This window comes from Primulina eburnea, chromosome 9 (genome assembly GCF_022965805.1).
Source record: "Primulina eburnea isolate SZY01 chromosome 9, ASM2296580v1, whole genome shotgun sequence".
Lineage (NCBI taxonomy): Eukaryota > Viridiplantae > Streptophyta > Magnoliopsida > Lamiales > Gesneriaceae > Primulina > Primulina eburnea.
The window spans coordinates 29,790,807-29,815,613 of record NC_133109.1 but is presented as its reverse complement, the minus strand read 5'-3'; the positions used below and the strand labels follow the sequence as shown (position 1 = coordinate 29,815,613).

At 32.0% G+C, this 24,807-nt stretch overlaps 2 protein-coding genes and 1 pseudogene across 2 annotated transcripts; 2 read left to right on the top strand and 1 right to left on the bottom strand.

Moving 5' to 3' along the window:
* Window positions 1-4,618: 4,618 nt before the first annotated feature.
* On the bottom strand, window positions 4,619-5,899 carry LOC140840516 (photosystem I assembly factor PSA3, chloroplastic). Its single transcript, XM_073207700.1, has 3 exons — window positions 5,472-5,899; window positions 5,217-5,381; window positions 4,619-5,088 (listed from the first exon to the last, which is right to left on the bottom strand). The coding sequence occupies exons 1-3, from the start codon at window positions 5,862-5,864 to the stop codon at window positions 4,762-4,764; spliced, it is 885 nt and encodes a 294-aa protein (XP_073063801.1). The 5' UTR covers window positions 5,865-5,899; the 3' UTR covers window positions 4,619-4,761.
* Window positions 5,900-16,523: 10,624 nt separating this feature from the next.
* Window positions 16,524-19,175, top strand: LOC140841539 (homeobox-leucine zipper protein HAT5-like). The gene is made up of 3 exons (XM_073209039.1): window positions 16,524-17,008; window positions 17,094-17,467; window positions 18,516-19,175. The coding sequence occupies exons 1-3, from the start codon at window positions 16,927-16,929 to the stop codon at window positions 18,885-18,887; spliced, it is 828 nt and encodes a 275-aa protein (XP_073065140.1). The 5' UTR covers window positions 16,524-16,926; the 3' UTR covers window positions 18,888-19,175.
* A 1,799-nt stretch (window positions 19,176-20,974) lies between these two features.
* Window positions 20,975-24,582, top strand: LOC140841538 (uncharacterized; annotated as a pseudogene).
* Window positions 24,583-24,807: the final 225 nt, after the last annotated feature.

The following is a 24,807-nucleotide window of genomic DNA, read 5'->3' as shown; positions in this document are numbered from 1 at the left end:
CAATTGGATAGGAAATCTCTTCGAAAGAATAGATCATTGTCGAACAAATTAAGTAGATTAGGGAGAGGTAGGTGAACCAAGATTCTCAACAAATTCATTTCTCATTGAACTTTAATCAATCATTCTAGCTTATTTATTTCATCATTTAATCCTTGAACCATTTCATTGAGTTTTTATTTAATAATTGTAGTAGTAAACAATCATCTGAAGTATCGCTGCTAAAAATTGAATAAATGAAAATAATAATTGAGAAATACAGTCCTTAAAGGAACGATAATCATACTCTTGTACACTATATATTATTACTTGATATCGTACACTTGCGATTATTTTTGGAGCTTGAATATTATTAATTTTTACTAAGAATTTTACAATGAAAGATTTGCTCGATCACTAAGAATTGAACATTTTGAAGTACTTACATTTACTTGCGAAATACCTAATTTTGATTTTAAAATACTTGATTTGGTAAATGAGATACTCATAATATGTGATATAATACTGGATATTTGAATATGCAACTTAAATTCAGTTATGATTGGTTTTTCCAACTAAGATTTATTATAATACTTATTCATGTCACTTAAAGAAATGAACACAGTTCATTACTGATGGTGGAGTAAGAGTAAGTTGTTTGTAGATCAAAATAAGCTTGTTTGTAGATCAAAATAAGCACTTACTTTTAACAAAAATATAGTAGCATATTTGTCCCGGAGTAAAAGTAAGTTCTTTCTTTGTATACCGAAATAAATTGTTATTTTTATTTCATGAGGAGTAATGAACAATGTATTTGTTAGAATTTCAATTGCATTGAAATTGCATCATGATGAATATTAGAAATATCCAGTATTTTATTACCTATTCTGAGTATCTCATTTATGAAATCAAGTATTTTGAAACTGAAATTAGGTATTTATCAAGTAAACTAAGTACTTTAAAAGTTTCATGCTTAGTTGGGAATTTGATATTTTTTTTTTTTTTACAAAATAGACATCACATGAGAATGATATGTCGTCCAAATGCATCTTCCGAGGAAAGACCAATAATTGATGAACTTACGTTCCATGTTCGAATATCCAGTATTTTAATACTCATTATGAGTATCTCATTTATCAAATCAAGTATTTTAAAATTGAAATTAGGTATTTCGCAAATAAAAGTAAGTATTTGAAAAAATTCAATGCTTAGTTACGAATTTGTTTTTTTATTTTTTTTACAAAATAGATATCACATGAGAAGGATATGTCGTCCAAATGCATCTTTCATGGAAAGACCAACACTTGGTGAACTTACGTTGCATATTCGAATATCCAGTATTTTAATACTCATTATGAGTATCTCATTTATCAAATCAAGTATTTTAAAATTGAAATTAGGTATTTCGCAAGTAAAAGTAAGTATTTGAAAAAATTCAATGCTTAGTTACGAATTTGTTTTTTTTTTTTTACAATAAAAAATAATTAAATGAAATGAACATGTCATCCAAATGCATCTTGAATGGAAATGCGAGCATTTGGTGAACTAACATTGCATATTCGAATATTCAGTATTTTAATATTCATTCTGAGTATTTCATTTACCAAATCAAGTATTTTAAAATTGAAATTAGGTATTTCGCAAGTAAAAATAAGTACTTCAAAAAGTTCAATGCTTAGTTGTGGATTTGTTTTTTTTTTTTAAATAAAAAAATATTTAAATGAAATGTACATGTCATCCAAATGCATCTTGGATGGAAATGAGAGCATTTGGTAAACTTACATTGCCTACTAGAATATATAGTATTTTATTAACTTTTATGAGTATCTCAATTACCAAATCAAGTATTTTAAAACTGAAATTAGATATTTCGCAAATAAAACTAAGTACTTGAAAAAGTTCAATGCGTAATTGCGAAATTGTTTTTTTAAAAATAAAAAATAATTAAATGAAATGAGCATGTCATCCAAATGGATCTTGGATAGAAATACGAGCACTTGGTGAACTTGAATTGCATATTCGAATATCCAGTATTTTAATACCTATTCGGAGTATCTCATTTACCAAATCAAGTATTTTAAAACTGAAATTAGGTATTTCGCAAGTAAAACTAAGTAGTTGAAAATGTTCAATGCTTAGTTGCGAATTTATGTTTTTAAAATAAAAAAAAATAATTAAATGAAATGAACATGTCATCCAAATAGATCTTGGATGGAAATACGAGCACTTGGTGAACTTGCGTTACATTTTCAAATATTCAGTATTTTAATACCAAATCTGAGTATGTCATTTACTAAATCAAGTATTTTAAAATTGAAATTTAGTATTTCCAAGTAAAACAAAGTATTTCAAAAAGTTCAATGCTTAGTTGTGAAATTTTTTTTTAAATAAAAAATTATTTTATTTCAGTGTACATGTCATCCAAATGTAGTTGGGAATTATGAGTGGAAAGAGAAGGACCAACAAAAATAAGAATTTAAATAGTTTTTTATTAGTTAAAAGGGTAAAAAAGTAAAAATGCTTCAAAGAAGTAGTAAAAACTAAGTTGATCTTGTGTCAGGTACTAAAATACAAAAAAAAACTTATGGGTACTGATTCTTAAATAAATCATTGGCAGATGCATTTTTCTTCAAATTACCGTTAATTCATTCGATATTTCTCCATTTACATAACAATTTCTCACATTTTATTTTAGTGTAGTGTTAGATATATTCGTATCAAAATCTCACGTTTAAACCGAAATTTTATGTTCGATCGATATTTTAGGTTTTAACCGAATTATGCTCCCTACTCATGATAGGATGAACGTGTTTGTTTGAACGATAAATTTTATTTTAAACGATAAATTTAATTTTAAATAAAGGAATAAAAAGAGAAATTTTGTTACCTTCACCGGCTAAGAACTCTGGCGGCGACGGCGACGGTGACGACGCATTGGTGAAGACTTGACTGTGATGATGGGTCAAATATTTTGGGATCGACGGAAGAAAATGGCAAAATGGGGAGAGCTCATAATTTTGATTTTCGGTTTTTAAGTTTCAAATGAACTAACTATAATTGGGGTAAATATTGGTTGGGTGGGTTGTAAAATCCAATATATTTTTATTATTTCTTTGTATTCATCTTCCCTATTTTTTGTACATATTGCAATTTTTTCTTTATTAAACAATGTATCATTTTCTTCTATTTTGTCGTCGAGCTATCCACATTATTCAATAAAATCTTTGAAACATTTAACTCTTCATATTTATTTATTAGACATATTTCTGAGCAAAATTTAATTTTATCTCCTTACTGTGGTTGTCATGATCTTGCTAACATTTTCTGTCATACATCTCATTTGTTCTTCTAAACACTTTATGAATCTTGACATCGTAAAATCCAATTTCCTTCCTCATAATTCATGTCTGAATTAACATGACGAACTGATAAATACATCACATTCATGTGGCTGCATCTTTTTTCCATATCTTTTATCTAAATTTTACCTTGTTTCTGTTGAAATTCAAGCATAATTTGTATTCAAACCGTTTTTCAAAATTTGGTTCAAAGTTAAGCTACCAAACTTTGAAAATACATCCATCATTCACACTTCACCAAACCCAAAATTTTTACTATAAATAGCCATGCATCTGCATTCATTCATCCATCTCAAAACAAGCAAAAACACAAGCAATTGAGTATTGTATAGCATATTCATTTAGATAAATTTTAGTATGCTCTGTGGTTGCGAAAATGTCCGATCTTCCACATCAGAAAGAATTTTCTATGTGATTAGAGTTATGTGAGTTACACTTTGAAAGCGAGATTGAGTATGTCATTCAAGAATAATTATTCTTGAAGTTCTTGGTCTCCTCTAAGTTGTTCTAGGGAGAGTTGTTGTTATCTCCTATTGTTGTAGGAACGATTTGTACCCATTATTAATATAGTGGAGATTTTTTTGTTGGACTTCCGTCTCGTGGTTTTTTCCTAATTTGGATTTTCTATGTAAAAAACCCTTGTGTCTTTTTCTTCATAATTATTATCATTGTTGATATCGTGAAAATATTTTGATCCGATATTACCGTTAAAGAGAAAAGAATCGACCCCTCCGCTGTAAGAAAAGTTATTTGGCTATCTTTCCCAACAATTTCCTCTATAAAAAAAGACTTAAGGAATCCGCATTTCATCTCCAGAAACACAACCATATAAATATGAAAAAATTATGATTAACATATTCTCCGTGTTCCCAAGAATTTATCGTGCATTCAATTGTTGAATTGAACTCTCTCAATATCATTTATCATTTAATTCCTTCAATATTTTTCGAAAGAAGTTGCGTGAGAAATTTATATCTTATTTTGGAAAAAGTAGTTATAAGAATATGGATAATCATAAATCATACGTTCTTCATTCCAAGTATCTACTAAGTGCATCCCCTTCCAATTGTTCATAAACCTGCCGGACTTTGCAATATCCTTTCGTCATTCTCAGTGTTGGCATGATACTTTCCCTGTGAGACGGATCAACCTTACTAATATTCACAATAAAAAGTAATACTCTTATCATAAAAAGTAATAATTTTTCATGGATGACAAAATAAGAGAGTCATCTCACAAAATACGACCCGATGAAAATATTTTGGGCCATTGAGTATCAAATATCTAAGAATCGAAACTCTTAATTCTGCAGAAACACAGTTTTTTCCCCTCATTCTAAGCTCCATTTTCGAGTTATTCATCCGCAAGATTACATTCATTTCCAAAATATTTTGGCAATAACATCGAATTCAGTGAACACAAGCCCTTAAGTCGTATCTGCCCCTTCTCTTAGAAACTGCAAGTCCTTCATTTGCAGCTGCGCAGCTTCTTTTGGTAATGGCTTAGCCTCTGGAACATTGATTTCATCGGTTCCTTCCGCGAGTCTTTTGACCTTCTCTTTCACAATTCTATCCATCTCTCGCTGCCCCACGGTGGGGAAGACAGCATTGAGGATTATAGATAGATCTGCTACGTCCTCTTCTTCTATAGGATCTCCCCTTAAGCAACAGACGTAAATGGCTTCTACAGCTTTCTCTGCTCGAATTTCCATAGGAATTGCGGGGACAAGGAGGCCGCTCGACTTCGCTCGCCTCTGCAAGTGAACACAACCAATCCCTTAGAAGGGAAAAGATTCAAACTTCATATTGATTTGAAGTCTAAACATAATATTCAAATCATAACTTTCGATTCAAACTAATGAAATAACAACAGAATACTAACCTCTCTTGCTTGATTCATCATCGCGATGAAATTTTCCTCTTCGAATTCGATATCATCCGAAATCCGAAGCCTGGCTACTCCTTCCAGTATTTCTTCAGATTTGAGCAAACCAGCGCCAACCGCAGCTAGCCAGCAGCACATCAGTACATTCAGAGGCTCCCCTGTCTAAACCAATCCCACCTCAATTTCTCCTGTTTTTTTCACCATAAAATCAAGTGAAACCAAAACCCGAAAACGGAGTTAGGAACAAAGTACCTTCCCGTGTCGATCCTGGAAGTCATAGAAAGCTCTGGAATCATTCACCGAACACTTCTTCCCCACTCTCCTTCTGAACTCAGCAAAATCCATGAGATCTCCTCCCACGCCTCCTTCATCACTGACGATTCTGGCGAGTAGCCCAACCACCGGAAGTGCGCCGATTAATTTGCTGACGAAACCAGAAATGGAGGCGGATTCCTCCATGTAGGCGCGAATAAACAATAAACCGCCACTGGGTTTGCGCCGGGTGCGCGGAGCTCTCCAGAGAAAAGATGGTGAAAGGGGCTTGCAGGATATGGCGTAGATTCGATTCGACGAAGAATTGGTGTTTGTTTGGAGGGAGGAGAGCGTCGCCATTGTTGGATTTTGCTGAGGCTGAAATCTGGCCATTCGTTTCTATCGGTGGTTTGCTCACAGTATCTGCAGGCATAATTTAGAACCGTGAAATTTTATTTGTAAGATAATATTAAATTAATTGATAAATTAATTATTTCAAATTAATTATTTCTTGTTCCAATTAAATCTAATTATGTATATTTGTAAAAATATACGATTAGTATAATTTTAATAATTAAAAAATAAATAAAATAAAATAAAATGTATTTAATGTTAGTACAGGTAACTCTAGAACTAATTATGCGAAATGAGACAACAATAATCTTCACAATTACAAATATCAGAACTTTTAGATGTAATAAAAAAAAGTTAGAGATGAATCCACCAAAATTTAAATTTTAAGAAAAACAAATATATCAGAATCATGGTTTAATAAGTTGTCATATTACGTGTATAATTTTAAAAAATTATTATTAATTTATGATATTGAAGAGATTATAGATATATATAAGTTTTTCAAAAATATTTATTTTATTAATTAATTGAAATTATTAATGGCAAAAACTTGTATGAGACGGTCACACACGTCGTATTTTGTGAGATATATATCTTATTTGGGTTATCCGTGAAAAATTATTAATTTTTATGCTAAGGGTGTTACTTTTTATTGTGAATATCGGTAGGGTTGACCCTGTCTCACGGATAAAAATTCGTGAGACCGTCTCACAAGAGACTTACTCATTTTAATTTAGCCCATTCGGCTTTTTCTTATAATAATACAATATAAATATATAATTATTATATATTTTTATATTTTAAAATTTGAAACTGACATGGTATATTATTAATCAAATGAATTAAGTGCTATAAAAAATTAGGCAAAAACTCAAATATTGAAGATTTTTGATATGTTAACAATGAATTTATATTTTATTCTTGTAATTTGAATGATTTTTTTTTTTGTTATGTTAAGATAAATTTGTATTTTTAGTCTTGTAACTTGCATGTTTATTATATTTTTGGTCTTGTTAATGGTGCATATGCAATTGTAGTCCTATAACTTACATGTTTTTTTCGTTTTGATCCTCTTTTTAACTGGATTCCATAGATTTTCTTTCAAAATAATATTTTAAAAAAATCACGACATGGATAGAAGTTTTATTCCAAAAATCTATGTCGACATCCACGTCCGTCAAAGAGGACCAAAATGGAAAAAAAAATACTAATTACAAAATTAAAAACACAAATTCACTGTTAACAGAACCAAAACAGAAAAATACATACAAGTTATAGGACTAAAAATGTAAATTGACATTAACATAACCAATTTTTTTAAAAAAATACAGATAAGTTAATGACTAAAAATATAAATTTATTATTAACACGACCAAAATTAAAGTGAAAAAATTGCGTATTACATAACAAAAAATAATGTAATTATCCCTATTATAAATCATATGAATTAAGTTCTTCAAAAAATTGGGAAAAAACTCAAAATAATGAAGATGGTTGATATGTGATGTTCTTCAGTAATAATAATAGTAACAGATTGCAATGAATTTGTTGAAATAATTATCCGTAAGAAACAGAAATAATGATGCGGTGAACTTGATTTTAATCCTTGTATCCCTTACAATCACTCATCAAATCGAATAAAGCTAAGATTCTGACAACCTCCGACTTCGAAAAATACTCGTAGCAATCATCGTGGACCTCTTCTGATGTCGTTTTTTGTTGTTCTTCCTCAGGTGGTGGATATTGCCAGATAGCCGGAGACTTGAATTCGAAGAAGTCGTCAATCTCATCCAACTTTCTCATGATCTCCGACGACGAATCCGTATGTGGAGTTTCTGGTGTCGCGGGTGGCGGTGGCCGTGGCGGTGGCTGAAGCTGGGAGTTAACGGTTGCAGGATTATTTTTGCGTGGTGGGATTATTTTATGGCAAGTCTTCATGATGTAGCATATGTTCACCAAAATATGTATCCACTCGCAAATTTCTTCACCGAAAAGTTCATGCAAATTATGTCATAGTCTTGGCTATATATAGACATAATAGGCATAGTTTGGTACACATGATAAGATAAACATATGATATATAATATAAGGATAAGTTAAAGATAAATAAGAAGTATGATATTATATTTACTGCTTGGTATGATTTTAATAAGAGTGATTAAATTTATATATTAGATTGTAATGACAAAATTAACCTTATCATAATAAATATTATATGTTGGGTGCAATAATTGTCCTTGCTTGGTAGAAGCGATCGAACCATGGTGCTTGTGCTGCTGTGCGGTTTAAAAGATTTGAGTTGCACCATTACCACTAGCTATAACTTTTGGTAAAGCGGTAAGCACTCGGTCCTACATTATAATTTCAAAGTTGTTGCTTAAGTTCATATTTCTTATCTGTTCATGCGTCGACAGTGCTTGCATGATTTATTTATTTTTACCTAATTTTGTATATTATATAAATATGATAATTGAGCCCTTGATTTTGTGAATCAAGACAAATATCAATTTTTAAGGTTAATCGAGTGAAACTAATAATTTTATTGAGATTATAAAAATCATTTATATAATTATCTCAAGTTCATTTATATAATTATTATATTATATAACTTATAAAAATAAATAAAAATATTTATTTAATTTTAATTTATATTAAGGTATAAATTATCATATTATATAACATATAAAAATAACTAAAAATATTTATTTAATTTTAATTTATATTAAGGTCGAATGGCATGAACTTTTTACAAGAGGAAACTTTAAATATTTATAAAAATCATTTATATAATTATCTCGAGTTCAAAACATCATTATTTTGATAATATATAAAAATAAATAAAAAATATTTGATAGGGTTTAGGATTTTTTATATATTGAGGACAGTTAAGTCATTTGTGATGTTTTTTTATCATTAAATTAAAATTATCACATCTCATAAAAGAGATATTTTATCATTGTATAAAATATCATGATCTTTCTAAAAAGATATCAAACGTGAGATAATGATGATTATTTATGAATCTATTTCTTATTCCAGTATACCAAACTATACCTTCTATAAGCATTGGAATTCTGTTAGGAATCAAATTGCCTAATGAAATCTTTGAAGGATTTTCACAAAACGAATGTAATGTTCGAGACGAATGATAAAATTCAATATTTTTATTATATTGTTTTATAAAAATAAAGGAAAAATTAAATAATTTATAATTATTTTTCAATTTATCATTTCATCTCACGATCCCGTGAAAATCAATCGAACTTAGGATATTTTTTAAAAATTCAAATCGGTCGCTGACCCAAACGCACCGCGAAAAATCTAATTCAATCCTAGTGGGCTGTGATTTAAGCATTAGACTGTTAGCCCAATTTTTGTTCTTTAAATTGAAGTATGGGCTTCTTGGAATGATTACGTAGAAATTATATTATTGACATATAACTTGTATATTTTTCATTCATTAACTTTTTTTTTCCTTTCAATTATAGTCATTTTTAATTTGACGTGACATCAAGCAAATCAGCAATTTTCGATAACACATCATCGTTTTGAGGTGTAACGTCATCATTTTTCAGTTTCACGTCAACCTTCCGATGAAAAATAACTATAACAAAAAAATCACAAATTAGTTGACTAAGAATGTAAAATCGATCCCAGATCGTACCATTCGCTTATAATAATATCATACGAGGCTCGTTAGTAGAGAACCTTTGGATCTCACTCCATACTCTTTGATATACTTTTTTGGGCGATCGGTTATTCCAATCAACATCTTTAGTTCAAAGGATAAGAAAATTTTCAAATTTTCGGAAGAATTATTTTAGATTGCATTTGAATCCATGAATTTCAAATTTATTTTTGTTATTTAAGAGAAGTGCTGAAACCATAAACTTCAAATCCACTTATTTCATATTCATATCGTTTTATGTTAATTATGACGCATTTCAAATTTATTCAATAAATAGTCATTTGAATTTTATTCTACTTTTGTAACTAATGTATAGATAAGTAAGATATAGATTTATGATTTGTTCTGTTGTTTCATTATTAACAATAAAACTATAATAAATTTCAATCGATACAGAATTTGTCCATTTATGCAATTGGTGGGCACATCTATTCGATACAAATTTTCATTAAAAACATGTTTATTGCAAGACTAGGAAATTTAATTAGAGTGAGTCTCATGTGAGACCGTCTCACGGGTCATAATCTGTGAGACGGGTCAACCCTACCCATATTCACAATAAAAAGTAATACTCTTACCATAAAAAAGTAATACTTTTTCATGGGTGATCCAGAAAAGAGATCCGTCTCACAAATACGATCCGTGAGACCGTCTCACACAAGTTTTTGCCATTTAATTACTAGTGTCCCCCAAGACTTATCTTATCATAAAATATTATAAATTCTCTCTATTAACCTAGAACTAAATACTAATTAACAGTCAGACAATTTGCTCCATGTTCAATCAAATCGCTTCAACGTGGCGGGCAATCAACACAACTACTTTGATCATTCGACGTAGTGCGATTTTAGTCATTTTTCATTGATTATGTCTGCAATATTCAGTATCATGTCAATGTTTCGATGAAAAAAAGTCTAAAAAAAAAAAAACCAAGTTTTTGATCTGCGTACGACGAATTAGGTTACTAAAACCTTCTTTTGGCCAACTTAGGAAGCAAATTTTGTTTTCTTTTATTTATAATATAATAATTTAGTAATCGCTAATTAAAATATAAGAATCCATCGTTACACAATCGGACTCCATTCGACTTATCAGCATCATATATAATATACTAAAAACTACTGGTGAATATTTATCGAGAATATAAGTTAAATTATAGGTCGTATAGAAAGTGACATGACAAAGCAAAAACAAGAAAACGTTGCTGGCTGGGCAAAGCATATATACATACATATATATATATATATATATATACATACATATATATATATATACATACATACATACATATATATATATATATATATATATATATATATATATATATATTAAAGGGAAAGAAGGCAGCACTCCTTGCCAACCCACAAAAGTAAGCATTGTTCCTTGATCCTTCTCAGGTGCTTTCTGGAGAGGGACGGATTCAAAATTATAGTTCATCTGACACCAATATCTTAAAATTTTGAATGAAGTTTCGGGTGTAACAAACATCACTTACACTTGATTCACAAAAAAAGAAGAAGCTCGATTATATATTTTAATGTATAAATTTAAATTCATGATGCAAATGTCATGATCATATTACGTTTATAAAGAGTTATTTATAAATTCGAGAAGATTACACCACTCAATAGACAAGTTTTTTGGATGATGATACTCCTATTAGATTTATAACCTAACATAACATTAGTTTTCTCGTTGAGAGTCGATGTAGTGGAAGGGGCGATCTAGAAAGGGATACCATTGGAAAAAGTTAGTCAAGGCAGTCTAGAGTGGGTCGTCACGGATGTCAGTTTCTCAAGGGATCGAACAATGTTACAAATGTTCCACATCAAACTAATAAAATGTAAGTTCTAAACTCTAAAAGGTTACATCGATTATCCGATAGACAAATTTTTTGAGATGATACACCTCTTGAGTTTATAACATAACAACACGACTCATATATCCCCCCTTTTACTCTTGATTTGCTCGATCCATCCCCAGTTATACAATAAAGAAAGATACAAAAAAATAAATGTATATAAAAGCATCGCATGTCTAATGACGCTAGTATTTTAAAAACACAAGGTTAAGTTATAAATAAGAGTTTCTGTCCGTAGAGAAGCAAAATACAACATTAGATTTCAATTTTAAAACCTCCTCTTACGTCACATGCATGGTTGGCCCTTGGAGCATCACCATCGACTCTAAGAATTTATAATGGAAATTAAAAAAAAAACTAGGTTAAGGAGGGAGGATTCTTCAAGTCATGTATGCAACTCTCAGAGATTTTATCCAACTGATGTGAGACAACTAGCACATATCTCCCACGCTCAATAATGAACATCTGAAACGTGAAGTTTACAACCGTTGAGAGACAACTAACATTAATGAATATTAAAAAAAACAACGATCGAAGAGTCGAGCTCAAAGATACAGATTAATTCCGGTACTTTATATATCAACTATCAGAAACCCAATTCAATTCGATATTTACCCGATTTTCCAACTCGAAAAAAAAAAAAAAAAAAATTCTAAACCTGCCGTGCGCACCTTCCCCATTAGGGTTTAGTTGACGGAGTATGAATCCAATCTCACTTTTGTGTAAAGCTACGAGTCCAACTACAGAAATATTTGAAAAACTTTCAAATCCCACTCCCAATTCAAAAAGATACCTTATCTTAACTTAGCAAATAAGGAATTGAAAACACAGACAACACATACACAAAGCAACTCGTCCGCTGATCTGAAACGTCGTTTTAAACATAATAAACGACTTTTTTTTTTCACGCACCAATTGTGCTTTTATACATTTTAAATAAATATTTGATTCTCATGCAGATATTTCAAAATATATTCGCGTTTTTATTGACTCGATCTATATTTAAAAAATTTATCTTTAACCTTAATTACCGAGTTTCGTGGTGCATAAAAAAAGAACAGAGAAAGGAATTGTTCTACTTCATCGGGCAGCAGCGGAGACACATGCCCTTGTACCCAGGCTACCAAATTTTTTTAAAAAAAATTATATTTATACTTTTGGAATAATAGATATTAAGCCTGGTAGATCAATTTAAAATACTAAAAGATTCTAGAGTTTAAAATTCTAGCCCGGATAGAGCCATATTTCTGACCCCGCTACTGTCATCGGATGTGGTTCTTCATCGGGTGTAGTTCACCCAATGTATTTTCACCATTTTCTTGATTTTTTTTATAAAAAAATTTATAAATTTTATGATTGAAAATTATATTATATAAATAGCCTTCTATTCTATCATTTAAAAAAGATGAAAAACATGTGGGTCACTTCAACTAAAAGAAATGTGCAAATGTAATTAGTCAAATTAGGCCGGGCATGCACTTGCATGTACTAGTTCAAATGTGCACGCATCTTAAATTTTTTGTCACGGCCTTGTTCATTTTTGAGGAGGTACGTGAGGAAATGAATTTGAATTACAAGAATTTCGATTATAATTTTAATATTAACAACGAAACAATATATCTAATCTTTAATTCATAATTTACTTATTTACACAGTAACTACACAAAATAGAATGAATTTTAAATAATATCGTTACTGAGTGAATTTGAAAATTCATTACAATTAACGTGAATATTATATAAGAATGCAAGAAGTGTATTTGACGTAAATGAGAGAATGATCTATTAGAGGAAAAAAAAAATTCAACCTATAAATTATATATCAATATCATAGCAAAATCTCGATATATCACAACATTTCAATATAATCAGTATACTAATTATATAAGCCTCCCAACATGGGGAGGCATGTTACTTCAATTGAGATAATGAAAAATTGTTTCACTTTTTAGTTGGAACTTTAGATGGTTCTCGAAAAAAGATGCGTACAAAATCATTTTCGATATGATTTCAGTATAAATATTTTTAAGATCGTAATTGTCCGTACAATATTATGTAATTTTCGATATGATACAGTACCATATGCATTTGCCATTTGATATCGTGAACAGATCTCATTGTTAAGGCAAAAAAGACCAAAACTGCACGAGAAGCAAATTTATTGAATTAATAACATATAATTTTATTTAGGACTAAAATCAATTTAAACTCCCAACATCAATTTCTCCATTTCCCTTATTTACTAAAATGGGCATGTGTCGGAAAATTTTAATCGGTAATTATAAATGCTGAGAAATACTTTTTTTAAAAAATATATATTGTTAAAATTAAATATTAGCAAATTGTAATGGCTTCGGTAGGGTACAAAATAAAGGGTTAAAGACAAAAACATAATGGGTTGTCCCAATGAATAAGATTAATAATGCTTTATCAGTCATCTTTTTGCCTAAAAAGATTCTTGGGGTTGGCCATATATCCTTTTGGGATAACCGATAACAAGTTACGTAAATTATATAATAAAGATTTTATAAAAAAAAAAATATGTGAGACGATCACAAATCTGATACATATATTTTATTTAGTCACAAATAAAAAAAATATTATTTTTAATTATAAATATGAAAAGATTGACCCGTTTCAAAAATAAATATGTACGATACTCAAGATTTTATGTGATAGACTAATAAAAAATTGGGAGTAAGTATCTTGTGAGTAGGTCTCACGAATCTTTATCTGTGAAACAGCTCAACCCTACCGATATTCACAATAAAAATAATACTCTTAGCATAAAAAGTAATATTTTTTCATTGATTACCAAATAAGAGATCTGTCTCATAAAATACGACATATGAGACCGTCTCACACAAGTTTTTACCAAAAATTTACCAAAACTTAAATATTTTATAATAAGAAGCCCAATTTATAAATTTCCTTGCAAATTATTATTATTATAGCTAAAATATTCTAAAATATTTTAAAATAATGAATAAATTTTACAAATCATACAAGCTTATCAAATATTTTAATATAAAATCCAAGCAAGCAATCCAAATTGGAGGGGAAAAAAATATTAATTGAAATATATTGCACGTGTGACCTATATTGTCCGCAGGAGTCTACCACATGAACAGGGCAGTAGTGGGATTAGCAACATTTTAATTATTCCAACCAAGAACAATTTTTTTTCCCTCTTCGTTCTAAAGTAGTGATTTTAATTTAAAGAAATATTACTTTTTCCCCCAACAAAACTATCCAAATGTTTGGGTGATTTTGAGATAATGGGAATATTTCCCTAAACACTGGATCGAATGGGTTGAAAACATTAATATATTTTAAATATGCATTAAATAAAATTTCACTATTTTTTAAAAAGACCATTTTAATAAATTTTTATAATAAAATGTATTTGAAAGCCTAATATTATTCCTAATTTACTTGGATTTTATATTAAAATTTTGATATTATTTATCACGGGAGCGCCACCATCACATTAATGCTGAATGCAGAAGTCAACATGATTGATGAACAACATATCAAAATTATATAAAATCGGAGAAAAATTTAAAATAAAGTGGGTATTTGAGTTAATAAAATTTCTCAACATCTAATGTTTACGTGAATCAGTCTACAAAGAATCCATTAGACAAATTCTAGTACAAATTTACAACAATTTTGAAAACATTTTATAAAAATTTGTAAAGACACTTGTATAAAAATGTTTTATAAGTATTTATCCAAACATAACCTAAAAGTTGTGTAAACGTTCTTTAAATAAGAATTGTGTTCTTCTTTAATCTTCTATTACTTCGATGATTTTTCTTGTCTCGGCAACACTTGAGACGTTTTTGGATCGAGTCGTTTAAAATATATGATTTCGAATGCATTTCTATTACACAAATAACTAAATTAGAAGTAACAACATGAATGGACTCAAATTGGATATAGAAATTATTATTTTCGATTTCGCAAGTTCAGAGAGTTGAAAAGAACAGACAAGAAATTTACATTTATTGTAGTTTTCACGTAGAATTAGGCAAGTTGGTACTGTTAATTTCCACTAAATTAAAATTCGTAGTCTTATTTATTTATGTTGATCCATTTCAAAGCACCACAAAAAGAAAGAAAGTTGGATTCCCATATGTGCAACTCTGCTAGTGCTGGATGATGAATCTTCATGTTTCAAGACAATGTAGGAACAGTGCCATGCACTCACTACAAAATACTTTATATTAAATTAAATAATCACCCAAATTCAATTGGTCGCAACTTTTAACAACCCAAAGTTAATGCTTCCTCCATGGAGTGGCAAATTTTATAAAGTATTATTTTATATATTATCCCCCACTGGTCAAATGTTTGCGACGGAAACTCTTTTGAATCGGATCCAATCGAGTTTCTATATTGCTATTTATGAGTTATGATAAATCTATGTCCTTCCGTGCTCATCTACGAACATGCATGGACGTAAACGAATCAAATCGAGTCGAATGACATCAAAGTTGAGCTGACTCATTTTGAAAAGTACTAAACTCGTGAATAGCTCGTTTATCATGTTTAACGAGTTTGGTTCGAGCTCGACTCGTGAAGCAGACTCGTTTTCGAGCTAGTCAAACATATAATTGAACTTGATTCGAACTCATTAAAAATAGAATCGAGTTCGATCATGCAAAAAAATGTATATCTATAAATTAAAGCTGGCAAAAAGAGATATTTTTAGTGGTGAAATAAAAATATTTATTAAACAAATATATATTTAATGTTTTTTTAAGAAAGAAAAATTGGTGATTGTGCGAATCGATAATGGATGTGGTGGAACTTAAATGGCGACCGACAATTCCCCGACAGCAGAGCATGGGAACACTTTTTAAGAATTTTTTTTCTTTCAATACTGATCTGGCGCTGTCACGTTATGCATTTCGCTGATATTTTCCAACGGTCCGGATCCTATCCACGTAAGCACTACCTTCCGCCTCACACACCCTGGCGCAAGTTAGTCAACCTCACTTAACCAAACCCATGATCTACCCCTGAATTTCCAATCAAGCCCTCACTAATCATTACACTACGACACACTATACCCCAAAGTCTACTTGCCTAAAATAGTAATTTTACGACATAAAAACCAGTATAAAACTCCGCAGCCTCATCCCATAGAACTTTAGCACCGAAGAGACATAGTGAGAGAGAATATAATACCTAATTACCCCTCTCCGGAATCTCTGGTTCGGATCCATTTCCTCCGCCGTTGATCGTAATCCAATATCGGTTCTTCTCCCCACCGGATCTGGGAAAATTTCTGCTTCGCATGATGGGATTTTGCATCTGCCTGTTGGAGACTCCGGCGAGGTTACTGTGGAGCACCAGCTTCTTCCGCCACAAACTAATGTTATTCTAACATACTCCAAATAATACTCTCCAAATCTCCGAATAGAAATCGTATCATATATATTATCTGTATATATATCTTAAATTCTCTCCGGGAAACTTTGTGTGTGTGTGAATATATTGAGCAGGACGACGTTGTGTTAGATCGCCGGAGATCTGAGAAAGAAAATGGAATCTGGTCGTATTTTCTTTGACCCCTCGTGCAACGACAACATGCTTTTTCTTGGAAACGGTGACTCCTTTTTCCGAGGTACAAATTCAATCATAAGTTTTCTCCTCTTGATTCCCATGTTATCCTTTCGCGCGTGTTTACACTAGTTTTCGATCCATACTAGGAGGAAGATCAGTGATTAACATGGAGGAAACCTCGAGGAGGCGTCCATTTTTCAGCACGGCGGAGGAGCTTTATGACGAAGAATATTACGATGAGCAGTTGCCGGAGAAGAAGCGCCGGCTGACTCCTGAGCAGGTGCACTCGCTGGAGAAGAGCTTCGAGGTTGAGAACAAACTGGAGCCGGAGCGGAAGACTCAGCTGGCGAAGAAGCTGGGATTGCAGCCCCGGCAGGTCGCGGTTTGGTTCCAGAACCGCCGCGCGCGGTGGAAGACCAAACAGCTTGAGAGGGATTTCGATCAGCTCAAATCCTCCTACGATGCACTCGTCTCCGATTATGAATCCATTTTCAAGGAAAATGACAAACTCAAAGCTGAGGTAAATTTGTTGAATCCCATCTTTTCTAGCTTTAGTTTCATTTCAAACTGAATACGATCGATTTTATAAATCTGCAAAAATATTATTATTTTTGTAAATATAGTTCGAGTCAACCCGATCATTTATGATTCATGGTTTGTCGAAATAGTCGTGGATACTATTGCAGATCCTATCTGTTAGGGTTCGCGATGGTCCTAGACATGTAAGAAATTTTTTTAAAAAATTTATAAATTTTAGAAAAGTCTTGGGAAAGGAAAAATTACATCAAACCATGATCTGAATATGATTTACTGATAATATTTTTGATCCTAAAGCTTGAATTAGAGATCAAACTGTAATTCTCTACCCAAAGTATAAAAAATGATAGGAAGGCTGGACATGCTAATTTGCTGTCGTAAGTCATAGTAAGTGGTCACCATCAAATGAAAGAAATTTCATTTATTTAATTTTGTCTAATAATATAAAATTTGAATATTTGTCACTAAATTTTATAGTCTTTGACCAAAATTACATAAATAGCTATATTAGCGTGATTTCATAATTGACAAGGACATGTTTGGCTGAGTCCAAAGAATAAGATGCCTTTCTTCGAGATCGACTCATCCCCTGAGATTTTATTCTTTCATGGATTGAAATAGCATCGATCCTACCCCCACTAATTTATATATAAAAAGACGAAATTTCAATTCTCTTAAAAAGCAAATATACCTTTTTCTTAGTCTCGAGAATTCGAGAACTGATTTTTCTTAAATTCAATATTAAAATTGTTATAATCTCCTAATTTTGTTAAATTTAAATATTGTTCTACCCTCAAGAAAAGCTAAAACCCAAAAAAAAAAAAAAAAAAAAAGACTGGGATCAAATAGTCGAGTTTCGAACATGAAACCTTAGTGTCAAATGAACTACAAGTGATCGGTTTTAGTTGACATTTTGTTTCACTTCAATTGTTTAATCGTGCTTCCATATATACATATCACATGTGTGTGTAGTCGATTAAGTTGAGTGCATGTCCATGTACCAAGCTACAATCCTCAAAATATACATGCAGGTTCTTTCCTTGATGGAGAAGGTAAAAGCCAAAGAACAGCCCACCGGAGAATCGCCGGCACATCATGCATCGAATCCAGTCCCGACAGACGAGCCACCGTGTCTCCAGCTTACTATGAAGGTGGAAGACCGGCAAAGCATCGGCAGCGATGGCAGCGCTGTGGTGGACGATGACGGCCCTCAGCTGCTAGACAGCGGTGACTCCTACTTCCCTAGCAGTCATTATCCCGATTGCGTGGTGGCTGCTGAGGAGGAAGATGTCAGCGAAAATGGCGGCAGCTATTTCGAATACGTTTTCCCCGCCGCGGAGCACCACCACCACCAAGAAGATGGGGATGGGGAGCCGATCGGCTGGTTTATCTGGAGTAATTAAGTTAGAATAATATGGGCATTATATATATATACATATATATATATATATATATATATATATATATATATATATATTATTCTGAATAGTTAATAAAATAATTAGCTTAAGGCTATGGAAATATGAATTTAAGTAATTTGTATCTGTTCTATCCTATAATATAAGGGGGTATTTGACATAGGTATTGGCTCTCTAAGAAATAATATATAAGCCTTTGTTTACCCTTAAGTTACTTTGTCATTCTACTTTTCAACAGTTATATGTATTTTAGGTAAATATTAATTATTATTATCACTGTATATAATTTTTGATAACGTAACAAGTGTTCGATCATATAATTGGTACAATAGATAATATCACGTGTTCGATTCACATTAATTGTAACGATCACAATTACTGAGAGAGATCACTCGAAAACAATAATTATCCATAGTAGAAAAACGATAAAAGTGAACGATTAAAATGTAACATTTGAGCTATTGTATAATTTCAAATATTTTAATTGCACGATTATTCCAAACTTCTAAATTTTCCACAAAAAAAAAAAAATATTATATACATGCATACATTCAAAAACTAAAATTTGTATTATTTTCAGTGTCAGTTTTTTTGGTAATTATGATGATAAAATTAATCTTAAATATACCGAATATATCCATATCTTATAAGTTCATTGTGTTATTTTATTTAAATTTATTAATTTCAAAATTTTACCTTGCAACTTCTTTCAAAACTACTTCTAAATTATTTAAAATAACTTCAGATGAACACCCCACAAGCATTAAACATCAAATTAAACAAGTTGTTTTCACATAAATATTCAAATTTATGTTAGAGTTTATTGCATGTGCACATGCAAAACGATACTAGCTAGTATTACACTAATATTTTCTTAATTTCATTTAATTTAGTAATCGATCGGATCAATTGTTTTTTTTTTTTTGTGCGAGTTAGATTCGGCTATGTAGCTAGATCAGTTACGATCTAAACACACTGCCAAGTCAACAACAATTGTTTTTTTTTTTTTTGGTTCTTTTTTTTTACATTTTTATGTATTTCATGCAAATGATTAATGCATACGATATGATTTTAAATTTTATTCGAGGAAACTTTACACACGAATTAATTTATGAGGTTGAGTAGTCTCAATATCACTATATGGAAATCGGCAAAAGATCAAACGTATATGATAAACCTGCTTTGACTCCAAATACACTGAAATCATTATCATTACCAAATAAAGCCTGTCTGGCTGATATCTCCACAGCGAGCATTTGTGTGAAATTCCAGTTACTTTCGACAGTTATATTAAATTTCCCGGGTTGTCCTTTTGTTTTGGTATTTGTGATGTTTGTTTACTGCTCTGGAGACAAAGAAAGCAGACATCTGTTCTCTGCTTTAAATATTTTAGTAAGGAGTACTAAAATCAATGTTCCATCTTTCTTCTTTAATCCCTTTCCTTCGTCACACAGATCCCTTCACTTTCACCGCCAAAACATCTCTTAATCATGTTTAAACTTGAAGTTCGACAAAAACGCTCCGTTTCGAAAAAAAAAAACGAAAAAAAACGGTAAGACTATATATAAATTCTGACTTTGTGATACAAATTAGCTTGTAAGAAAATATACTATTCATTTAGATAGATAATGTTTTTTTATATAATTTATTCATAAATACAATATTTAATCTATTAAAAAAATTCAAACATTATATCTGCAAATTACATGTATAATATAATTTTATTATAATTATCTAAATAATAATTTAAAATTATAACAAAGTTTTATGAATTAAATTTTATCAATTAATAATCTGGAGTTGGTGAAAAATCCCCAATCAAAACATTTTTTTGGGTTCACTCGCTACCCACAAAATTGTGGTACTATGTCATACAAAATGTGGTACATTTCATGTGGAAATGTGATACACTGTACTAAAAATATAACTAGACTAAAAATATTAAATCGACGGCCGAGATTGAAACCAATTTCTCGTTAATAATCAATGTCATGATTCATAGTAATCATCATTTATGTGTGCGCCACAAGCTAAAATAGTCGCCTCAAGCTGTTACACTCATTTATTACTTGTGAAAAGTGTGATGGTTATTTGCCACTAGAAAAGGATAACTTGGCATTTAATTGTTGGGAAACTCCATACATTAATCTCTGCTTTATCCTTCAATTCACTCACGCACACAATGTTGAGCTTAGACAGGTAAATTCTTGAATTCTCTGTTCCTTTTGGTGGAAGACAAACAACAATGTGCAAGAATTTGATAATTCTTCTAGCCATTCTCGTGACTCTTCTTGTCGGGTGTTCTTCAGCTTCTGCATCACCTGCTACAAGTCAGTACCAAACATCCTCGTACGAGCGCATTTTCTAGCTTGGTTTCTGTTTCTTTCTTGAATCTTACTTTACACGCGTTGTTGCAGGAATCGTAGGTGGGGTTGTCACAAATGTTGCTTCCGCCGTCTTCAAGTGGCTGTGGTCACTAAAATCGACCACTAAGACAGGTACACAGATCGTGTAAAGAAACCCATGTTTCAAGATTACCTTTTTCCACCATTTTTTGTTGGTTTTTTTTTTTTTGTCAATCGGTTAATGGGTTTTGTGATTTCAGCCGTTTCGAGTCGTTCTATGATGAAATTCGAAAGTGGGTATGTTGTCGAGACTGTGTTCGATGGAAGTAAGCTTGGGATCGAACCACATTCGGTGGCGGTGTCGGCATTTGGGGAGCTTCTGGTTCTGGACTCTGAAAATAGCAATGTTTACAAGATCTCAGCTCCTTTATCTAGATGTGAGTTGCTCTTTCTTTTCGTTCATTTGATTTGATATAATAGTTGGATTCTATGTTGAAAATTTGGAGGATGTTGTTTAATTTAAGCTACATTTGCAATAAAGTTTTGATCTTTGAAACTATATGACATTATGACATGAAGTTGAACTAACAGGTTTTATTTGTTTTTTCACTTTTGATTTTTAATGGAATTCTTTCCTTGGAGATTACTCCTAATATCTGATATCTTTTATGAGTACTTAGGACAAAAAATGACACCAACATTTGTCCTTAAATGAAAATATTGGCCAGTCACTGGTTCAGCTTTATCCTTGTTTTCTTAGAATTTTATTACCAGGTTCGGGCTGGTCGAGGGAGGCGGGGGGATGTTAGCCCCCACCTCGAGTATAAATTTTGATTTCTTACAATTAGATTGTATGAAAAATGTATTTCGGCCAAGAGGAACTGGAGGAATTTCCTAGGTTCAACCATGTTAATGGCTTTACTTTCCCAAAACATGAAGTTAGTGTCGCCGCTGGTCCGGTGTTTGATCTTGCACCAGAGGATGCACGACACTTCGTTTTTGAGCACAGTAGATCTTTTTGTGTGGGGATTTGATTCTTCTCTAGAAATTTTTTTAGTTTCTGATACTTTTCTTCTATGACCAAGTTCCTTCATGGTGGGCTACTCAAGTGCTTTATTCCCTTTTAGATTCCAACTGTAATGGGTTTTAGCTTTACCTGTTCAAAGCTTATTATTTTGCACAAGTCACAGAGAAAAGTTCCTCAGTCTCTGCCATACTTTTGTAAAGTTCGCAAACTTCAAATGTAAGCCAAATTCTTTTTATATTTAGTACGAACAGATTAGGGAGTGTATTTTTTTTAATGATTGTCCGACTGTATGTTATTATTTTCTGGTCATTTCCTGCGAAAAAAACTTTACAGTATATCACCGGGATATTGTTTTATGATGTCAAGAAATATTCAGGGTTAAAGGGGATACAATGATGGCAAGTGCATAATTTTAAGCTTTGGTAAAACCTTTAGCCCTTACAAATACTGTACATGGAAGGAGAAAAAACTAGGTAACTTCGGAAAAGAAACAAGATCAGTAATCTGTGCCATGTAATTTCACATCAAGAAAAATGTTTGAGCTGCAGATAGTAGACCTAAGCTGCTTATCGGATCGCCGGAAGGTTACACGGGCCATGTAGATGGGAGGCTAAGGGAAGCAAGAATGTACCATCCAAAAGGGCTTACAGTGGACGACTCTGGGAATATATATGTTGCAGATACTATGAACATGGCGATTCGCAAAATTAGTGACACAGGTGAATTACTCTAGCGCCATTTCTCCATAATCCCGTTAGCAAGAGTATTAGCCGAATAAATGCTCTAAATATTCTTTAGCACATGAATTTTGTGTGAAGTTAAATGTTATCTTTTGCAGGAGTCGTTACAATTGCTGGTGGGAAATTGAGCCGAGGAGGAGGGCACGTTGATGGGCCGAGTGAAGATGCCAAGTTTTCGAATGATTTTGATTTGGTCTACGTAGGAAGTAGCTGCTCCCTTTTGGTAATAGACAGAGGGAACCAAGCGATCCGAGAGATCCATCTCCATGAAGACGATTGTTCTTCCCAGTATGAAGGCAATCTACATTTAGGTGAAAGGAATTTCTATTTATATCATCTCCTTCATATTGCGTTTCTTCGGTGCTTATCAAATGTTGTGATATGAATACGTATCATTACAGGCATAGCCGTGCTTGCGGCGGCTGTTTTCTTTGGTTACATGCTGGCCTTGTTACAACGTAGGATTTCCACAATGCTTTCACATGACGATGTAAGTAGTAGGACTTGTTCTCTATGACATGTAAGTGGTAGGTTTTGTATAGATAGTGTCTTACACGTCTCTCAGTATCTCCATACATGTTCAAGTTCAGCTCGAGTTCGATAATTTTGAAAGTGATTTAAATATTATCAGAACCATTTTATTTCTTTACAACTCTGATAATATAGTGATATTCCATTCTCTCTCTTTCCCAATCATTTTTATTTAAGGATCCAAAGGCTTGTGTAAGAGACATGCCGCCAGCTCCATATCAGAGGCCCCCTCCTAACTCCATTCGGCCTCCGTTGATTCCATTGGAAGACAACAAATACGAACAACAAGATGAGGGCTTGTTCACTTCATTAGGAAGACTAATTGCCAACACGGGCTCGTCTTTCTTTGAAATCTTTGGCGGATTATTTTCTGGTATCAGAAGAAAGCCTTCCTATCACCCTATGCAGCCAGCAGCACCAGCATCAGCACCAGCATTGGCATCCTTCAAAACATGGGAACGCCTGGCCTTTGCAAGAAAGCTTCGTGATCCCACAAGAAGATGAGCCCCCACCAATTGAGACGAGAGATCCAACACCAGCGCAAAAGCTACCCATTCATGACTAAGGACACAGAAAAGGCTCGGCAACAATTCAGGCAAAGCAAATCTTATCATCACGATGGATGGAACGGGGATTTCCGCCAGCAACCACCATATCAAATGCAGCAACTGCAGCATCACCAGTATCATCAGAAACATAACATGTCGATCCCCCAAACTTATTACGAGCATGAAAACTGCGAGACAAATGAGATAGTATTCGGAGCTGTACAAGAACAGATTGGACGACGCGAGGCAATGGTGATAAAGGCTGTTGACTATGGAGAACCATCAAGTTACAATAGTCAGAATATTAGATCAAGATACAACTGCATGAGTTACTCCTCCTACGGCTACTAATGTTTCACATATATTTCGTAGGATTTAATGTATAAATACAATGTATGATGTTTGATTCACTGATGAAAAATGTTCTGGGATACTTATAAATGTCTCTTTTGGCTTGTTGTCAATTCATTTACACGAGAGTTGAGTTTTTGTGCTGTTTATGGACTGAATATAAAGTTACTAGATAATAACATTAGGCATGATAGCAATAATAAAACAAAAAGGAAGACCAAAAAATGAATCTTAATGTAAATAGAGTTAAGGAATTATTCCCGTTTGTTGGAAATATCATTTCCGAATCTTATATTGATTTATGCATGCTGTCAAATGTAAAACTATAATATCACAAAAATTTTAAAAATAAAATTATCCAAG